The sequence below is a fragment of the Elgaria multicarinata genome, chromosome 10, assembly GCF_023053635.1.
Source record: "Elgaria multicarinata webbii isolate HBS135686 ecotype San Diego chromosome 10, rElgMul1.1.pri, whole genome shotgun sequence".
Taxonomy (NCBI): Eukaryota; Metazoa; Chordata; class Lepidosauria; order Squamata; family Anguidae; genus Elgaria; species Elgaria multicarinata.
In genome coordinates, this window is record NC_086180.1 from 64,698,895 (window position 1) to 64,717,751 (window position 18,857).

The window sequence follows — 18,857 nt, forward strand, 5'->3', positions numbered from 1 at the left end:
AAATACTGAGAAAATAAAAAGGTCTTCAGCTGCTGACGAAAAGAATACAGTGTAGGTGCCAGGCGGACATCTCTGGGGAGCTCGTTCCACATCTGGGGTGCCACAGCGGAGAAAGCCCTCCTCCTAGTAGCCACCTGCCTCACTTCCTTTGCAGGGGCTCACAGAGAAGGACACAGAGTAGTTGTGTATAGGTCCATAAATCGTTATTGTCATATTACAGCCTATTGTTATTGCACACGCAAGTTGCCATGGTCACAGTGTTAAAGGTACCATTTTAATTAGCCAGATTTAACCTCCACATAAATACACAAATGTAACGACAGTTTTATCCAATGTATTGGACTATTGTTGCTGAAATATTGACTTCTCACACAGAATAGCAATATCAGTTCATTTTAAGAGTTGGTTCAGGTTGGATATCCAAAGCATCTGGCCAAATAACTGTTCCATGGGGTATAGAAACTAGTGTGCGTTAACCAGATGCATGTTGCATTCTTTCCAGTGGCTTTGGTGATCATGTGTACTAATTCTGGTGGTAGCGGTTGTTGTTTCGGCTTGAAAATCAATGTCGAAACAACGTGGAATAAAGCAGATAATGCCTTGGTGATTTAAGCGCATCTCAACTTCGGCAACTAAAAAACAAATAAAGACACCTTTAAATTTTTCAAACTTTCTAAAATTCACAGTTTAATTTTAGTAAAGATTTTGGATGAATTTTGAGTTTGAGTTGCCTCAGAATTGAGAGCTGTAGCTATTGGTTCTTGCACTGTACAAATTGCAACTTAAATCTTGCCTAATGACTTTCTATTTCTCTCCTCTTACTGTTGCTTCTGCTGACAGAAAGCAGTTTTTCCTTGTACTGAAGATACTTTAATCTCCTTCTTGCCCCTGGCCCATATGTTTGAAAGAGTTGTGGAGGTAGGCATTTGCATGTTTTATGTAATTATTAAGTAGTCTCCTCTTTTGCAGAGTGGATATGTAGTGAATCCCACCGACACGCACATTTCCTATTTGCCTCTTCCGCATATGTTTGAACGAATAGTCGAGGTGAGTCTCTTCGTAGTGGGTGGGGCAGGGATAGTAATAATTGTAAGACTACCTGCAACAAGTAAGTAAACCTCTATAGATCAAATGCGGCTTAAGATAATGCTTAATCCAGCCTTTCACAGCCTTGTTAGCCTACCAATGTCAGGGAACCAAGGTTGGGAAAGGCTGTCTTAAGCTATGAAAATCGGTATGATCTCACTTTCCTTTAACTACCTAATCAAGATTTCTGTTAAAAGTCTTCTAATATTAAATAATCCAGAGGTAACGGTGTACAAGATTAATAGTTAAAACATGCAACGTCGTGCTTTGTTAATTAATGCCTGCTCCCATGATACTAAACCTGTTCTTTAAAAGCACAGAATATTCTACCTTTAAAAAAGTGAAATAATGTTCTGACATGCTGTAAGATAAGTAAACAGAACACTTTTCCCTTGGTACGCATTTATTTTCAAACACTAATGATCCCCTTTGTCTCAGTTCTGGTATGTATAATACAGCTTTTTTTCAGCCATTGTAGCTAGCTCACTTGTTCCTCTTGTAGTTCATACAGGGAAGGCAATGAAGCAAGCTAGGACTTTTCAGTGTGACCTTGGCTCAGAATACCCTAGTGTTACAGTATACTTGAGTGTTATAGTGTACACCATCTTCCTCCTTAAAATAAAGAGAGAGGGCCTTCTTATTGGTGTCCCCCTGCAAATTTTATGTTCTCCCTATTGAGAGACACCTGGTGCCAACATTGTTATCTTTTCAGTACCAGATTAAGTTTTCCCTCTACTCCCATGCATTTGATGACATACAATGGGGCTTTTAATGCCAGCTTTTTTTTATCAGGTCTTGCTATTGTAGTGTAATTGGTTTTTGGTTTTACCTATTTTAAGTTGTTTTTAAATCATAGTAGAGTTGGAAGGGGCCTATAAGGCCATTGAGTCCAACCCCCTGCTCAATTCAAGCATACCTGACAAATGGCTGTCCAGCTGCCTCTTGAAGACCTCTAGTGTGGGAGAGCCCATGACCTCCCTAGGTAACTGGTTCCATTGTCGTACTGCTCTAACAGTCAGGAAGTTTTTCCTGATATCCAGCTGGAATCTGGCTTCCTGTACCTTGAGACCATTACTCCATGTCCTACATTATGGGATGATTGAGAAAAGATCCTGGCCCTCCTCTGTATGACAACCTTTCAAGAATTTGAAGAGTGCAATCATGTCTCCCCTCAGTCTTCTCTTCTCTTCTCAAGGCTAAACATGCCCAGTTCTTTCAGTCTCTCCTCATAGGGCTTTGTTTCCAGACCCTTGATCATCCTTGTTGGTTATAATTTTTGTGAACTGCCCAGACAGTTTTGGCTATTGGGGAGTTAGAAATGAAATAAATGAAATTAGTTTGGAAAGTGATTATCAGGATTGTTGTATGAGTTGCCAAGTCGTGACTCCACGTACTTTGGGAATCTGGATAAACCAATATAGCCAATGCTATCTGAAACATGTCATTGTATTTCTTTATAACAACCAATGAATGTCCACCTAGAATACTTTAAACACACACACACACACACACACACACACACACACACACACTGCACAGCTAGCAGGCAGCATCTGTCCCACCATATTTCTATAGAAATAGCTGCTTTTCTTCTGTTGGCCCCTCCCCATAATCATCCTGATTATCAGTGGTATAGCAAGCCCACCGGTAATTTCTATAATGTATACCTCAGTTTTCTATATTAAAATATAATTTAGTTCATAATCAAATATAATGAACAGCACATCAATTTAATTTAAAATGATATGGTCAGAAATAGTAAAAAAAAGCAGCAGACTTCTCCAGGAAAGGGCCAAACCGACATACTAGAATAGATGAAGTTGTTAAAAAGGGGAACATGATGTTAAACAGGCACTTACTAGGACTTGTAACATCTGTCTTAATTGGGTGGGTTTTGAAATAATAAGGGAACTTGAAACATAACAGAAGTGGTTTCCATATAGTAGAAAGGAGTTGCTTAGAGTGGCTAAGCCGGCACTGCTTGTAATGTCGGGTTCTTATGTGGGGTTGTGGAGCAGAGTCGAGGCGCCCATATGGCAAACAAACAATGTTTATTTCTCCATAGCATGAACAGCGTCCAAACAAAGCAGCAGCGGACTCTGGATACAAGGACTAACTGACACCCAAATCTTGATTAGTTAAATAGAGTTCAGCTGTGCTGAGACACACTTTGTCTTAAAAGAACATTACACCACACTGCTGTTTCTTGGTAGAGTCCTGAAGACTGTCTAAACGCTCAGAAAGCCCCGGGGTGGGTTCACAGTGGCTTGGCGTGAATTATATGATACTGCTGCAATCATGCACCCACCCTGGGGCTTTGCGCCAAAGCTGCGGAGGAAAAAAGTCCGGGACTTAGCCCGACATTTTTTTCCCAGGTCAAGGTGAGGATGCAGAAGACAGTGTCAAGACAGCCCTTCATGTCACTCCAGAGTCGCAGCAAAGGCGTGGCCTGGTGGAAGGCAATGAGAAAGAGGGTGGGATGTGTGTGTTGCTTTCTGGATGGCTGCCCAGAAACCTTGCGCTTCCTCCTCAGGGTCAGGATTACCTGATGCCATCCCAGGAGAGGGAAAGAGCAGGGTTTTGGAGGGATGCAGCACCAACCTGGCACCATGAAGACCCCCTGGTCAGCGAGTAACTATAAAGTAGATGCGGTTAAGCAGCTAAACTTATAGTATGATGTAAGACTTCTAATGGGTTACACCACTACTATAAAATACACAGAGTGTGTATTCCTTTTTATGAAAGGTAACCTAGTTTTATCCATGTTGATTTGCTTTTAATTCTCTTTGCTGATCCTGTTTGACAGTGTGTGATTCTCTGCCATGGAGCTCGGATAGGATTTTTCCAGGGAGACATCCGGCTTCTTATGGATGATTTGAAAACTTTGCAGCCTACAGTGTTCCCAGTTGTGCCAAGGCTGCTGAACAGAATGTTTGACAAAGTAAGTCCGTGAGCAATTGAACTGAATACTTGCTTTCCTTAAAAGTTCAGAAGAGCACTCTTTGCTCCTTGGTGGATGTGTGTGTAGTTAACCACACAAATGTAGCAAGTTTGATGCTTCAAGGAGTTGTCCACTGTGCATGAGCCAGTGAAAGATCCATACAACTTCTGCTGGAAACGTAAAGAAATTGTCCTTTCTTCTCAGATCTTTGGCCAAGCAAATACTTCATTTAAGCGGTGGATATTGGATTTTGCTTCCAGGAGGAAAGAGGCAGAACTTAGAAGTGGCATAATTAGAAATAATAGCCTGTGGGATAAAATGATTTTCCGTAAAATACAGGTAACTGTACTACTTCGTTTTTTTAAAGTGCTAGATCATTGCTCAAATAAGTGATTGGCCTCCTATTGAAAATAATGTCCCCTCTGCAAGAGGCAGAAGCGGCTTGACTACCAAGTATGGCCCTGTACTAAAATTATAATATTGGGAAATGTAGTTAGAAATATAGGAAATGCTTTATACTTAGGTAGACCATTGGTCCATCTAACTTAGTTTTGCTTACACTGGCTGGCAGAAGCTCCCTAGAGTTTTGGTTGGGGTCTTATCTTTGGCCTACCTGAAGTTCCTGGGGATTGAATGTGCTCTGACACTGACCTATAGCCCTCCCCCAAAGAGTTCAGGATGTATAATTTGGTGTGGTGCTTTCAAACTGTATGCTTGACTGTCCCATTCATGGGGGTGGGGAACCCTCTCTTTCATAGAGAAAACTCACATCAAGGAGGACCAAGGCTTGCTAGCTTTTAAGAAGCAGGAAGTTCTTGATTTGGGGAACCTTTCAAATGTGCAAGGCCCACCCAACAGAAGTAGCAGTTTAACTTCAAGATCCTTCATATAGTGACTCCAACCAACATGGCAATTGCTCACAGTGCCTTTTTATGGTGTGGAGTCAATGCCCTTTAGTAGAAAGAGAAGTCTGTGTGTGAGAGACAAGCAGATTGCATAATTGCTGCATAGGATACTTTATTGCTCTTGTCTTGAACAGTCTGGTGACTCAAATGCACAAATACTTGAGCCAAAGTCTTGTAAAATAAGGCCATCTAATGTCAAGTATGCAGATATGAGCTTCTATCTTCAATTTAGTTGGTCATTTTTAGCTTGCTGTATAAGGCTCCTAATATTTTTCAAAAATACTCAGTGTCCCAGAAAATTCTGAAAACATAGTATCAATTCTTGTCAAAACCACACTGAATATTGCTTCCATGTTGTCGTTGCCACATGGAAGCAACATCTCCACTCTGTTTATGTGAGGACAACCCATGATGCAAGCAGCAGCCATGCAGAAGTTGTGCACATTGAAGCTGAAGAGAGGGATCTACTTGTGTAGATAAGAAATACAGAAAAGAGACAAAACAAAAGATTCTGCAATGCACAGATTTTGATATAAAGGTTTTGCAAAGTAGATTGACATAAATATGTGTGGTGTAGTGGCTAAGGTGTTGGACTAGGAGTTGGGAAATCTGGGTTCTAGTCCCCACCCAGCCATGGAAACCTACTGGGTGACTTTAGGCCAGTCACATACTCTCAACCCAACCTACCTCACAGGGTTGTTGTTGTTGTGAGGATAAAATGGAGAGGAAGAGGAATAAGTACGCCGCCTTGGGTTCCTTGGAGGAAAAAATGCAGGATATAAATGTATTAAATAACAAAATAAATAAATATTGCATCTCATTATTAAAAGTAATGAGTGAACTCCCCTTTTTCTTCCCCTTTTCCAAATGGTATTAGATTATGTATTCATTAAACATATATCTTAGTTATCAGACTGGCCATTAACCTCTATTGTTATGGCAGTTCTAGCTTTTGAATTCACATGATAGCGGCTGTACAGTTGGTGATTTTTGGTGAACGTTGTGTTCAAAGGAATAATAAATTTATTCATGTACACATATTTCGAAACAAGCGGTAGGATTTGTCCCACTGAATATACTTCCAAGTATGACTCAAGTGCCACTCACCATAGCTTTTTCCTTGCTGCTGCTCATGCGATAAAAACATTGTGTGTTTTTCAGGCAAATCTGGGAGGAAAAGTGAGGCTTATGATTACAGGAGCAGCTCCTGTTTCTGCAAATGTTCTGACCTTCTTAAGAGCAGCTCTTGGTTGTCAGGTGAGGTTTGACTCTGACTAGATTTTCTGGTATATCTTGTTCTTTTGTAAAGATCCTCTAATACTTTTTACATCAAGAATACAATGTTATACTTAGGCTTCAGTTATAACTATAAAAATTGTGTTTCACCTTTTACAAAGCTTTCCATATCTGACTGCCTGAATGAGGGAAAAGCTGTAACTTTGCATGTTAACTTTGCACATACTGAGAAGTAGCTCTTAGATACTCAGACTTAAGTGCCACTCATGCTAAAGTACAATTCCATGGAAAAGATTTGCTAGCTTATATGTGAATCTGCCTTCCCATTTGATGTGCCGTAATTCAAGAGTCCCTACAATGCATGCATTTTCAGGGTGAAATCTCTTGGAGTAACAAGCATTAAGATACTATGCCACCCAAAAGAGGGCTAGTTTTTGGTAGTGTGACATCTGTATGCCTGTTACTGGAAACAACCCACTCCTGATGTACACATGGAAGAGAGATGGCCTTGGATACAACATTGGGTTAAGGCTTAACCACTTTGGGCCTGTTCAGAAGACATCTTAAAACCTGCTGGTTAAGGCTTTTGGTTAAGCAGCAGGACTTAAGATACATTGTGCGATGTGTTTTGCTAAACCCTGCTTGCTCACTAACCACAGTCGGACTGTCTGCAGCAGGGCTAGTAGCTCCAACTGTGGCTTAAAGTGTTGTATGCAACAGCACAACTTGTGGTGAGTGCTAACCCCAGAGAACCACAGTTTCACTAACCACGGAGCCTGAAGTGTCATCTGAACAGACCCAGTGAATCCTACATTTGTACAAGGTAGTCCTGAAGTTTGCCTTCAGTGCTATTTCTGTGTTATAAGACCAACAAACCAATATTCTAGTGGGGTTGGGGGCCTTGGTGGAAAAACTCCAATGACTTTTTTCCTTTTGGTGAACCACCTGGGGAGCTTCAGCTATTGGGCGGTATAAAAATGCAATAAATAAATAAATAAATAAATGACTGATTTGTCTATTCTGTTTATCAGTTTTATGAAGGCTATGGACAGACAGAATGCACAGCTGGGAGTTCTCTAACAATACCTGGAGACTGGACTGCTGGTAAGGACTCTGTATGGTATTTTTGCAGCATGTTAAGCATGTCCACTCAAGAACAAAGTGAGCCTTCTGAAGAACTTCAGAAATATAAACCTGGGGCAAGCAATTCATAAGAAATGACAGTTCCTAATGGACTAAGAGTAAGTCTTACAGCTTGGCATTATGGTGGCTCAGTGGTCCCCAACCTCAGGTCCCATATTTTATGGAATACAACTCCCATTCATCCTTGATCGTTGGTCATGCTGGCTGGGAATGGTGAGCAGTGTAGTCAAACAATATCTGGGGTGCCGTGTGTGGGAACCACTGTGGTACTCAACCGTTTTACCTTATTTACCCACACAGGCCTACGATTAATTAGTTGTGGTATATCTTAAAAGGAAGGTGGAGGGCACAGGGGAAAACCCATTTCCATTTTTCAAACATTTCCCTTCCTAGAGGTTCTTGTCACAAATGACTAGGCGACTGTGCACAAGCATACTTTATTATGTATTTGTAGGAATGGTAGTATTTCCTATCTCACATTTTTAAACACAAGTGATCTGAAACTTAATGCACGGCAGAACCTTCCTCTAAACCTAGGCTAGCTGATAGCCAAGGCTTGTGGCATCTTAGAGATTTATGTTTCTATGGCAGAGCTTGCATAGGAAATAACACAGTTCCGCAAACACATGATCAACTGAGAGTAATATTGAGATTGGTGTCTATATGTACATTAACTACTATCAGTGTAGTAATCGATACAAGATCTGTCTTAACACAGAGAAGGCTTGGAAGGCTTCGTGTGTGGGAAGCCTTATGTATTTTCTAAATGTTGCTAATGTTTTGTGGAGAAATATTAATGAGAACTGGGCAGTACATACTGTTGTAGCAATTCGCAAATTGAAATTTATTATGCTTACTGAGAGTATAAGATGAAAACACATGCTAACTGGGCTCTCAACTGCAAAAGCAAAAAATTAGCAATCTTTGCAATAACTACAGGAGGAATGTTGGCTAAACAACATAAATAGATTGTCTTTGTCTGGCAACTTTGATGATGATGATAATTCATATACTGCTTTAGTACAAAGCACTGTAGATAAAATACAATAAAAGAGGCGTAATCAATTCCCTCCTAAGATCCTGATAGAAATTATGATTTAGAAAGCTATGCATTACACTTCCTAAATTCCCTGAACTACAAGGGCAATAGAGTTACAATGAAGAATCCTTGTTGAATCTCCTCTCTAACAGAAGATAGTAGAACATTCATATGAGCCAATGTAAAAACAACCCAAGAGTTATAAACATAAATAATTCTTAAGTAATTAGCCCCTTTACTCCTAATTAGGAATTGAATGCCCAAAATGGGGAAAAAAAACCTGCTAAGGATGTCAGATTTTGCTATTCAGTACTATATATACTTAACAGGACTTCTTTTGCCTTTTCCTTATCCGGAGAAAAAAGTTCAAATGGAAAGACGGTTTAATAATAATAATAATTAAAGGGGGTGGCTTTAAAGGGCTATATTCAAAGTACTCCTCCAAACATTCAAAACTCAAATTTTCAAACTTGGGACTAATAAACGCCATGAGAAAACAAAGAATGTAGTCTGAAGGATGATGTTTCTGCCTTTTGTAGATTTAAGATTATGAATGGAATGGGCTTGGCAGTTGAGTACCCCTGCCCTACTTAAAGCTGTTATTTGTTCAAATGAATAGGTCACGTTGGTGCCCCGATGCCTTGCAATCTCATAAAGCTTGTTGATGTGGAAGAAATGAATTATTTTGCTGCCAAAGGAGAGGGTGAGGTAAGTAGCACTCTACATCCAAGAAGTGGGCACATGCCAGGAATCCTCTGTACCCAAAGAGTCTGTTCATCCCTCCTCCCACCACCACCACCAGAAGAGTATATTCTGTATCCTACAGAAACCAATTCAGAAAAAAATCTCAGTTTAATGACCTTGGATTATGATCTCAAATCAATGCAGCTTGTCAAACAGAAGCACATGAACTTGATCTCATAACACCAGAAAGGAATGAGATTAGAGAGAATCCTTTACACTAGCTACAGCAAATGAACTTCACGCCCTCTCAGGTTGGAACAATTAATAGAAAACTGTTTTGCAGATTTTTATAGAGCATATATAACATTCTATTTCAGGTTTGCATAAAAGGGCCAAATGTGTTCCAAGGGTATCTGAAGGACCCTGAAAAGACTGCAGAAGTTCTCGACAAAGATGGCTGGTTACACACTGGAGATGTTGGGAAATGGTTACCGGTAAGCAAACCTGTGCAACTGAGGGTTTTTTGAGATCTTAGAGAATCTCCTTTAGGCAGCAGATACTTCACTTCTCAAATATCAGTACATTTCTTCCTTTTGCAGACCTAAATACTGTAATTCATATTAGGACAGTGGTTCTCAACCTTCCTAATGCCGCGACCCTTTAATACAGTTCCTCATGTTGTGGTGACCCCCAACCATAAAATTATTTTCGTTCTTCTCTACACAATCCATTGTCATGGGATGGTTTGCTAATGAAAATAATACATAACAATAGCTTTAATAATACAAAAGATGATACATGACATAGTTCATTCAATACAGTTTCCTAAGACCATCGGAAATATGTGTTTTCCAATGGTCTTAGGCGACCCCTGTGAAAGGGTCGTTCGACCCCCAAAGGGGTCCCGACCCACAGGTTGAGAACCGCTGTATTAGGACAATACGTTGTTTATTAGGACAATTCAAGGTTTACCAAAAGTGTGCAAGTTTTTGAGATCTCCAGATCTCTTCATCAGGCAAGATGTTACAAAAAGCATAGGGGCAGGGGAGAGAAAAAAGGCTGACTTGACGTAAGAAGAAGTTAAGTGTTGCTTGGAACTGTATGTTCAAAACTGGGCCATCAACGATTGTTTTTTCATTCCAGCACTCATAGGGGGGAAACCCAGGTACAATCTGAAACCAACACATCACCTGTTAGAGCCTAATATGAATGTATCCAACCTCCTGTCAGTTTCTGTTACAGGGTTACTCTGCCGTGTCTTTGTCTTTAAGTGTACATTCTGTGGGCAGATCGTATAATCCTGTGGAGCCGTAGTCTGTCAGTGTTTTTCAGGCAAAGTCGTTGATTGTAAAACTGGCATTTTAATGGAAGTTTTTGGAACTGAGCTGCATTTAAGATTTCACATCTTGATCTTACATTGAGTTCTAGTTAGTGAGTGACACATGCTGTAAAGAGTGTGAATTGAAGACTGAGGTACTGTTAGCGGGTGGTTCATCTGTCTGGCAAAGTGATGTTTACCTTGTCCTGGACGGGGTTGCACTCTCCCTAAAGGATTGGGTCCATAGTCTGGGGATGCTCTTGGATCCAGAACTGTCACTTGAGCCACAGGTGAACTCAGTGGCAAAGAGCACCTTTTATCAGCTTAGGCTGATATACCAACTACGCCCTTATCTGGACAGAGATAGCCTAGCTACAGTTATCCATGCTCTGATAACCTCTCGTTTGGATTACTGCAATATGTGAGGCTGTCTTTGAAAACGGTCTGGAAACTTCAGCTGGTACAAAACAAGGCAGCCCGCCTACTAACTATCACGCCAGTCCTTCTACAACTTCATTGTCTGCCAGTCCAGCTCTAGGCCCGACTCAAAGTGCTGGTATTAACATTTAAAGCCCTAAACAGTTTGGGGCCAGGTTATTTGAAGGAACGCCTCTTCCCATATGTGCCTGCCCGGACCTTAAGGTCATCCACAGGGGTCCTTCTCCGTGAGCCCCTGCCAAAGGAAGAGAGACAGGTGGCTACTAGGAGGAGGGCTTTCTCTGCTGTGGCACCCCGGCTGTGGAATGAGCTCCCCAGAGAGGTTCGCTTGGCACCTACATTGTTTTCTTTCTGTCACCAGCTGAAGACCTTATTTTCTCAGAATTTTAACACCCAATTTAATTTAAATTTAAACTTTGCTGTTTTAATCTCATATTTTAACCTATATTAATTTTTGCTGCGTGGTTTTATTCTGGTTGTGCTTTTTATATTGTATTTTGTATTTGTGTTTTAAATTTTTTGGTTGTTTTTATGCTCTTCATGGTTTAAATTTTTGTGAACCGCCCAGAGAGCTTCGGCTATTGGGCGGTATAAAAATGTAATTAATAAACAAATAAATAGATTTTCTTCTTGTTTTTCAGAATGGTACCCTAAAGATAATTGACAGGAAAAAACACATATTCAAACTTGCACAGGGAGAATATATAGCACCAGAAAAAATAGAAAATGTATATATGAGGAGTGAACCTGTTGCCCAGGTATTTGTCCACGGTGAAAGCTTGCAGGTAGGTATCAATTAGCTGAAATATCTAAAATTTAGTCAAGTAAACATGCTTAAACTGTTACGATTAATCTGAAGGTATACTTTGGCATATGTTAGGTAAGAAAGCATACATGTGTCTATGGTACTACCAATATGTGCATTATACTGTCAACCAAAGGCTGATACTAAGCTAGCCACACACGTAGTAATGCCTCGAATGTCAACATTTAGCCCTCCTTAAACATTGAATCTTACAAATGAGAGCATTAGGGGGCAATCCTGTGCATGCTGCCTGGGGGATGTAGGGCTTTTTTGTCTAAGAGTGCATAAGATCGCACCCTTAAGGCACAATCCTATGCAAGTTTAGGCAGAAAAAAAGGCATACTGGGAGTTGTAGGCCTTTTTGCTGTCTAAACTTACATAGGATTATGCCTTCAGTCTCTTTTAGTACAGGTTTGTTAATTTAATTTTTATCAGCCTTTCTAACATGCAAGGAGACCTGCAAAGAGGCTAACATAATTTGAGCCAACTGTGTAGAACTGCAGGCACTCAGCAGCAAGACTTGGGAACCAGCCAAACAATAAACTTGCTGGAATAAAAACATTTTGGTCTGCTGTCTAGGGGCCATAAGGGAAGGAGCCAATAGTGATCTCCCAGGACAGGGTCTTCCATAGCCTGGGTACCACAACAGAGCTCCCTCCTGTGTTATGATGACTTACAGGTTGCTCCTTGGCTGTACTGTTTCTAATAAAAAAACCTTGTAAAATGACTGATTCAGCTAAAACCTGATTTCTTACTTGCTTTTAGGCTTTCCTAATAGGAATTGTGGTACCAGATCCAGAGGTGTTATCCAGCTGGGCAAAGAGAAAAGGACTGGGAGGCACTTATGAAGAACTATGCAAAAACAAAGTAGGTGATCTGATCTTAAACTACAGGCCTTCCCTTCCCCCCCCCCCCCGCCCACCTATGACTTGTAAGCATCCCTTTGACGCAAGGTTGGAGAAACTCAGCTGCGGGGGCCAAATCTAGTCCTTCTGGGGTTCAAATCCAGCCCTCCAAGGTTGTCCAGATGGCCATTAATCATTTCCCCACTCCCTTTTTTCCAATCACCAATTGTTTGGTGATTCCCCAGCTTTTGTGCCCGCCCCCCTTCTAAAAGGTTAGAATGCCTCTCTTAAGGTTAGGGCTCATCTACACCAAGCAGATATTCCACTATGAAAGTAGTATATAAAAGGCAGGAGCCACACTACTGCTTTATAGCAGTATTGAAGTGCACTGACAACTGTTGGGGCCCATGACACATATCATATACTGCTTTCAGACCACTTTCATAGTGCTATATCCTGCTTGGTGTAGTTGTGTCATGGGCCCCACCACTTGTCAGTGCACTTCAGTACCACTATAAAGCAGTAGTGTAGATCCTGCAGTGCACTTCAACATCACTATAAAGCAGTCGTGTGGCTCCTGCCTTTTATATACTGCTTTCATACCACTTTCATTGTGGAATATCGTGCTTGGTGTAGATGAGCCCTTAGAATGCCTCTCTTAAGGTTAGAATGCTTCTCTTAAGGCTCCAGTCTTCTAAAAGGTTAGAATGCTTCTCTTAAGGCTTAGTTACAGGCAGTAAGGGCTTTAAGCTACTATATGCTGGGTGGGGTTTTTGCATTTTTGTCCCCACTGCTTTTGGCCCCACCCACCACTGGAATGTGGCCCCCAAGAGCTTCTCCAAAATGGAATTTGGTCCTTGGGCTGAGAGAAGTTCCCCACCCCTTCCTCCATGCATAGAGCTAATGTGTTGAGGGTGGATGGGGGCTTAGTTTGTTTATTAAAACATTTCAAAACCACCATTCATCTGTGCAAATACAAATATGATTACTCTGGTAAGACGGTTGCCCACTAAGGAGAGGGGCCTTTTCAGTGATGGCACCCCGGTTGTGGCATAGCCTCCCCAGAAAAGCTCACTTGGCACCTATGTTGTGGTCTCTTTAGCGCCTTCAATGTTTAAAAAACCAGTGTTAGTGCTTTTCAGATCATTGCACTGCTGTTGTCCCCTGCAGTTGGTTTTACTTTGGTTTTATTCTGTAGCTGGGTTTTTAGATTATATTTTATTACATTCTTGTCGTTTATGGTTTTAATCTCTATTTTGTGTATCATCCAGAGAGTTTTGGCTGTTACAAACATTTAATAAATAAAAATAATGAAATGCAATATAATGATAAAAACCCATGTTATTATAAGAACAGAAAAGATGGCAAATATGGTAGAACAGACAAAATGCCTGGGTGAATGAAAAGGTTTTGAGATGGCACCAATATGATTTTGCCAATTGCACTTCCATAGGTAGGGTATTCCATAGCGGGGCACCACAACCGAGAACCCTCTCTGCTTGGTAACATAGAGCTTACCCAAGCCACTAACTCTATCGGTCTTAAATCATGGCAGGCTGGAATATGGAGAAGTACTCCTGCAACTCCTGGCCTCGCCCTCAGTGTCTGCACATCTACCCAGCTGGGTGAGACCAGGAGGGGTGGTCCTGCTTTATGTCTTTGTACTACACGTGGAGGGAATGACCTGGTTTACCCAACATAATGACAAATTGTGGGTTAAATAATTTAACCCACAATTTGCAGGGACGCGCACTGCCTGCCAACCACTTCAAGTTTCTGTAAACTACCTCCAATTGGCTCGATTGGAGGTTGTGAGCATAAGTGTGAACTTGGATCAATGGATTGTTTAGGGACTAAACAACCTAGTGGTTAACCTATGCACATAGTTTACATCCCAACAAGCTGTGGGCTAATTAACGCACGATTTGCCACTGTAATGTGCAAAGTGGACCATGTGTGAGTAAGACTCTAGTATACTGCTTCTATATAACCTGCCCTGAATTTTATTAAATGGCAGTATATAAATACCTCATATAAATTAAATACTGTGTGCTTTTGCCAATTAAATACTGTGTGCTTTTGAACTATCCAAAAATAGTTCAGTAATACCTTCTGTCCATATTGTTCTGTAACACTATTCTCTTGGTCTCAATAGGACATCAAAAAACATATTCTGGAAGACATACTGAAAGTTGGAAAAGACTTTGGCTTGAAGTCTTTTGAACAGGTAAGAATCTCGCTGAAACATATGTCTGCAACTGAACTCTGTGCTACAGTTTTCAGTTAAACTGCTATATTTGCATAACATGAGAGTCTAGGGTTGCAACTTTTACTTGGCTAGTTATGAATTAATCAATGAATGTTTAATTTTTAGGGCAAATTTTAATCTGTGGGGCTGACTTTAAGAAAACTTGTCTTGTTTTGATTACTGTAATAGTGAATGGAAAAGATAGCCTTTTCCTTGTATCAATGAGTTGAAGGTTTTGCTAAACTATACTTATCTCAGACACCTATATTACGTTTAGTGATGTGCAAATACATTTAAATAGGTGAGCTTCTCTAAGACAAACCACTTGGGATAAACTGCTCTAAGCACTTACTCTGTTCTTCCGAAATGGCAGTGTACAGTCACACATAGAATTCTTCCTAAACAAAGAAAAGTTTGCAAAGTCTGACTTAATGTTTAATTTTCCAGGTCAAAGGCATTGCCCTTCACCCAGAAATGTTTTCTGTCGAAAATGGCCTGCTAACACCAACATTAAAGGCAAAGAGACCTGAGCTACGCAAATACTTCATGTCCCAGATAGAAGAACTCTATGCTAATATCCAGATGTAACGGAGGCAAAACTGCTGGAGAGAACGGCACGTGCTATTGACCGTCATATCTATGAACTGACTACAGCAAACATAGGGATGAAATCAGTGCAATCATTAATGTGTACGCAAACTGGTACTCGACATAGGAAAACGGAAGGAAAACGGAACACTGCCTTACTGTCCACTTGTGTTGCAGACCATTTTTTAATAGTGACATACAACTTCCTCAATGCGCCTTAAAATGTAAATGGTATTTGTGTGATTTGTAAGTTATTTAAGACTTCCTCAGCCAAAAATGTGACTCTCTCTCCAAGGCATGTGAAGGGATATGTGTGTTGCTAGCACATTTTATTGTCTTTAGTATATTGTACAGCTAGAAGATTTGGCATATGGAGGTTTTTATTGTACCATGTCAGAGGAACACTGATAACAAAGTGTCCCTTATTTGTTTTGGATCTAGAACTTGGGTGGAATCTTGGCTGCCTCAGTTCCTCAATGACTATTTGGAAGTTTTATTTAATTTCTGGGTGCTAACGCAACCAGCCACATCACAAATGATCAGATATTGTATCTTTAGAATTAGTTAAGGATGTCTTATGCCCTTGGAATCTAGATGAAACTACCCATGCAACAAAAGGTGTCAGCTTCATGAGATCCAGAGTTGGTTGGGCCATAGTGGCACCATGCTGTAGAACGCACGTGGATGTTGATGGAATTCCAGTATTGGGGCTAATAGTCCCGTTCATTTATTGCCAGCCACTAGATTGCTGTAGCAGAGCAGGCTTAACCATGATAACTTAACGTTTTGATCTCTGTACAAAACTAGCTTCTGCCTCTCATCCACTGAATGCAGACTATTGAGGAAATAAAAGTGAGGATCCTAAATGAAATTGGTAGGGCAAAGAGTGAAAATGTTTGGCTAAGTATGCAAGAGAGGCAGGAAATGGGATGTGGTTTTAACAAGGGATATATTTCATTGGGGGTTGGGAAGGAGATTTGAGTTACCATACATCTACATCTTTATATCTTTCTTTGGGGGTGGGGTGGAGGTGGAATTGAGATGCCTTGTAGTAACCCATGCTTGAGTTTTCCCCCCCATATAGCAGTCATTAATCCCTGTTAAATATATGTAAACAAGCACAACAAAGTTTGCACTAAAGATTGTGTGATTGTAATGCACTACCCAGTTGCAGAATTTCATACATGTGTACCATAACTGCACACCAGTATCCAAACCAATACTCCTAGAGTATTAAGTCACTTGTTACATTGGCGTTCAAATGTTTGCTTAGTGTTGGCTATTTCTATATTTTATAAACCAAAATTTCCAAAAACCAATGAAGGAAACCAAAATAAATATTTCTGAATTTAATTTGAGTAAACCTTTTTAAGTTGCATTTAAAATGCTCCTAACAGTTTTGTTCACTTATCCGGGGGTGGGGGGATAGCATCAAATGGCAAATGTAGTTCAAAAGAAATGGTGTGTTATCTAATTTTTGAGGTCCTTAATTATTACTTTGCATTCCAAATGATACAGGAGGCTAGAGAAAGAAATAGCAATTGAGTTGTTAGGTAATTTCCAGCTTAGACATTCCTGCTGGATTTTCTTTGCTTTGTTGGTCAGGAGTAGTCTTATTTTAGTAAGTTTTTGGTAACTGACAACTAAGACTGCATGTACAGCAGAGAAAAACCCTTGCAAATATACAGCAAATAACCTGTTAAGCTACAGGCTATGAGTAACGGCATCAGGAGTTCCCAACGTGGCACCTGTGGAGTCATGGTACCCGCAGGGACCTCCAATGGCACCCACAAAGCTTTGTACTCCCTGCCCCTTTCAAAAACATTTTTCTAATAAAAACCATGGAAAATATTAGGGCAGGCTTCTTTCTCTCCCTTTCTTGTTCTTTCTCTCCCCTCTACCCCTTTGCCTTCCTGCTTCTTCCCACTCCTAGCCTCTAGTCTTGTTTTTTCTCTTCCCCCCGCCCCACCTGTTTAGCTCACTTTTGATTAGCCAGGCCCCCATGGCTGCCATTGTGTTTTCTAGCCACATTCTCAGTGGGAGCCATTTTGTGGTGGTGTCCACAGCAGTTTCAGAAATTCCCAAACGTACAAACAGGTCCAAAAAGGTTGGGGACCCCTGAACTATGAGTTCCATCACACCTGAACATTTGCCCTTGTATTATTCCCCTCTGTATACTTAGTGTTTCATTCATCTTCACACCTCTCCTCGGAAACACTGTTTCCCCACCCCCACCCTGCAGATCTCATTTGTACCGCTCCTTACAATCTATTGGTTGTTCACAGGGACACCTCACCCTGGTACTCCCCCTCCCTTTCATCAACAATGCCACCCGCCCTCAGAACATCGGATTGAGTAAAATGGGATAAAAATACAGAGGGTCGAGCGCATTGCTGGAAAAACCATTCCTTTCCCACACTTGGAAACCTTGCAAAAGGGTGGGGGGGAAGAGGCGAGATCAGGGCAGGACATGGACGGTGTCATCTGAGTCCTTCGTATGCAACACACCGTGACAGCGGTCTATAACTCTGGTGTGATGGAGCTCTTAACAGAAAGAAAGAAACTGCTCATTAGAGGAAGTGATTTCTGGTGGTACAGTTGTCTTCTGCAGTAGTCAGAGCAAGCTTACTGTTACTACAAAATGTAGCCTGTAGTCACACAGAGGTAGTAGTTTTCCCCAATTATTACCACACAGCTCACAAATTACTTTTGGAAAGCAAATCTCCCACTATTGTCTTTCTTGTTCCAATATCTAAAGCTTAGTTTAATGGTTTAAAGCAGGGGTGGGCAACTTGCAACCCTCCAGATGTTTTGGCCTAAATCTCCCATCATCTCTTACCATTGGTTAAGTTGGTAAAGGCTTATGGGAGTTGTAGGCCAAAACATCTGGAGAGGCACAAATTGCCTGCCCCTGGTTTGAAAGAACCCAACTGCGTTCAAGCTGTGGCTTGCATCCCTATTAGACACAGATTTAAAATATGCAGGGTGGATTGCCAAATAGGGAAATAATTGTTTGAAACCTAAACTATTAATACCAGGGGTTGGCAACAAGAAGGGCACCTGCCAAGACCCCCTAGTATGCCTGGGAGTCTGCTTTTTCCTTACCGAGATTAAACTCAATGGATTAAGTGATCACTCCATTGACGGAAACAGAGATGGGAAAAAGAGTGTCTTGCCAAAAAATGCTTGAGGAGCGGGGGAAGCCCATGCTCCCCCCACTGGACCTTTTGCGCAACAGGGTCCTTGGCAGTGAGTAGCCTTCCAAGAATTGAGAGAAGGTGGTGCTTGGGATACTTTTTTCAAAATGCCAACTGTGCCGGTTGGTATTAGCCTTTTCTTGGTTAAGACTTTGTTTCATATATGTACTCTAGAAATAAGAAAACTGGTTTCAAATTGCTGTGTATTCTGATATATTAATAATATTTAAATACTCTTCTGCCCTGAAGGAGTAGTATCTATATATTATAGTCCCTGGTATTGTAAACTGCAAATTTTACAAATATTCTGCTTATTTGATCGAACACACTTAAACTACTGGAACAGGGCCTTGCCCCATAGAAAAAGAGAACAGTTAAGGATTA

At 40.9% G+C, this 18,857-nt stretch overlaps 1 protein-coding gene across 3 annotated transcripts in view; it reads left to right on the forward strand.

Annotated features, from left to right (window-relative positions):
- Nucleotides 1-16,629, forward strand: part of ACSL1 (acyl-CoA synthetase long chain family member 1) — a 49,504-nt gene extending 32,875 nt beyond the window's left edge. For 2 of the 3 annotated variants that reach the window (XM_063135988.1, XM_063135986.1), the window contains exons 11-21: nucleotides 841-918; nucleotides 3,893-4,027; nucleotides 4,232-4,366; nucleotides 6,094-6,189; nucleotides 7,200-7,272; nucleotides 8,970-9,058; nucleotides 9,412-9,528; nucleotides 11,432-11,575; nucleotides 12,361-12,462; nucleotides 14,596-14,667; nucleotides 15,136-16,629. In XM_063135988.1, coding sequence (XP_062992058.1) covers nucleotides 841-918; nucleotides 3,893-4,027; nucleotides 4,232-4,366; nucleotides 6,094-6,189; nucleotides 7,200-7,272; nucleotides 8,970-9,058; nucleotides 9,412-9,528; nucleotides 11,432-11,575; nucleotides 12,361-12,462; nucleotides 14,596-14,667; nucleotides 15,136-15,276 — 1,182 coding nt within the window. In that variant the 3' untranslated portion in view covers nucleotides 15,277-16,629. Of the gene's footprint in view, nucleotides 1-840; nucleotides 919-969; nucleotides 1,048-3,892; nucleotides 4,028-4,231; nucleotides 4,367-6,093; nucleotides 6,190-7,199; nucleotides 7,273-8,969; nucleotides 9,059-9,411; nucleotides 9,529-11,431; nucleotides 11,576-12,360; nucleotides 12,463-14,595; nucleotides 14,668-15,135 lie in introns of all 3 variants that reach the window. The other variant, XM_063135987.1, reaches the window with a different exon arrangement.
- Nucleotides 16,630-18,857: the final 2,228 nt, after the last annotated feature.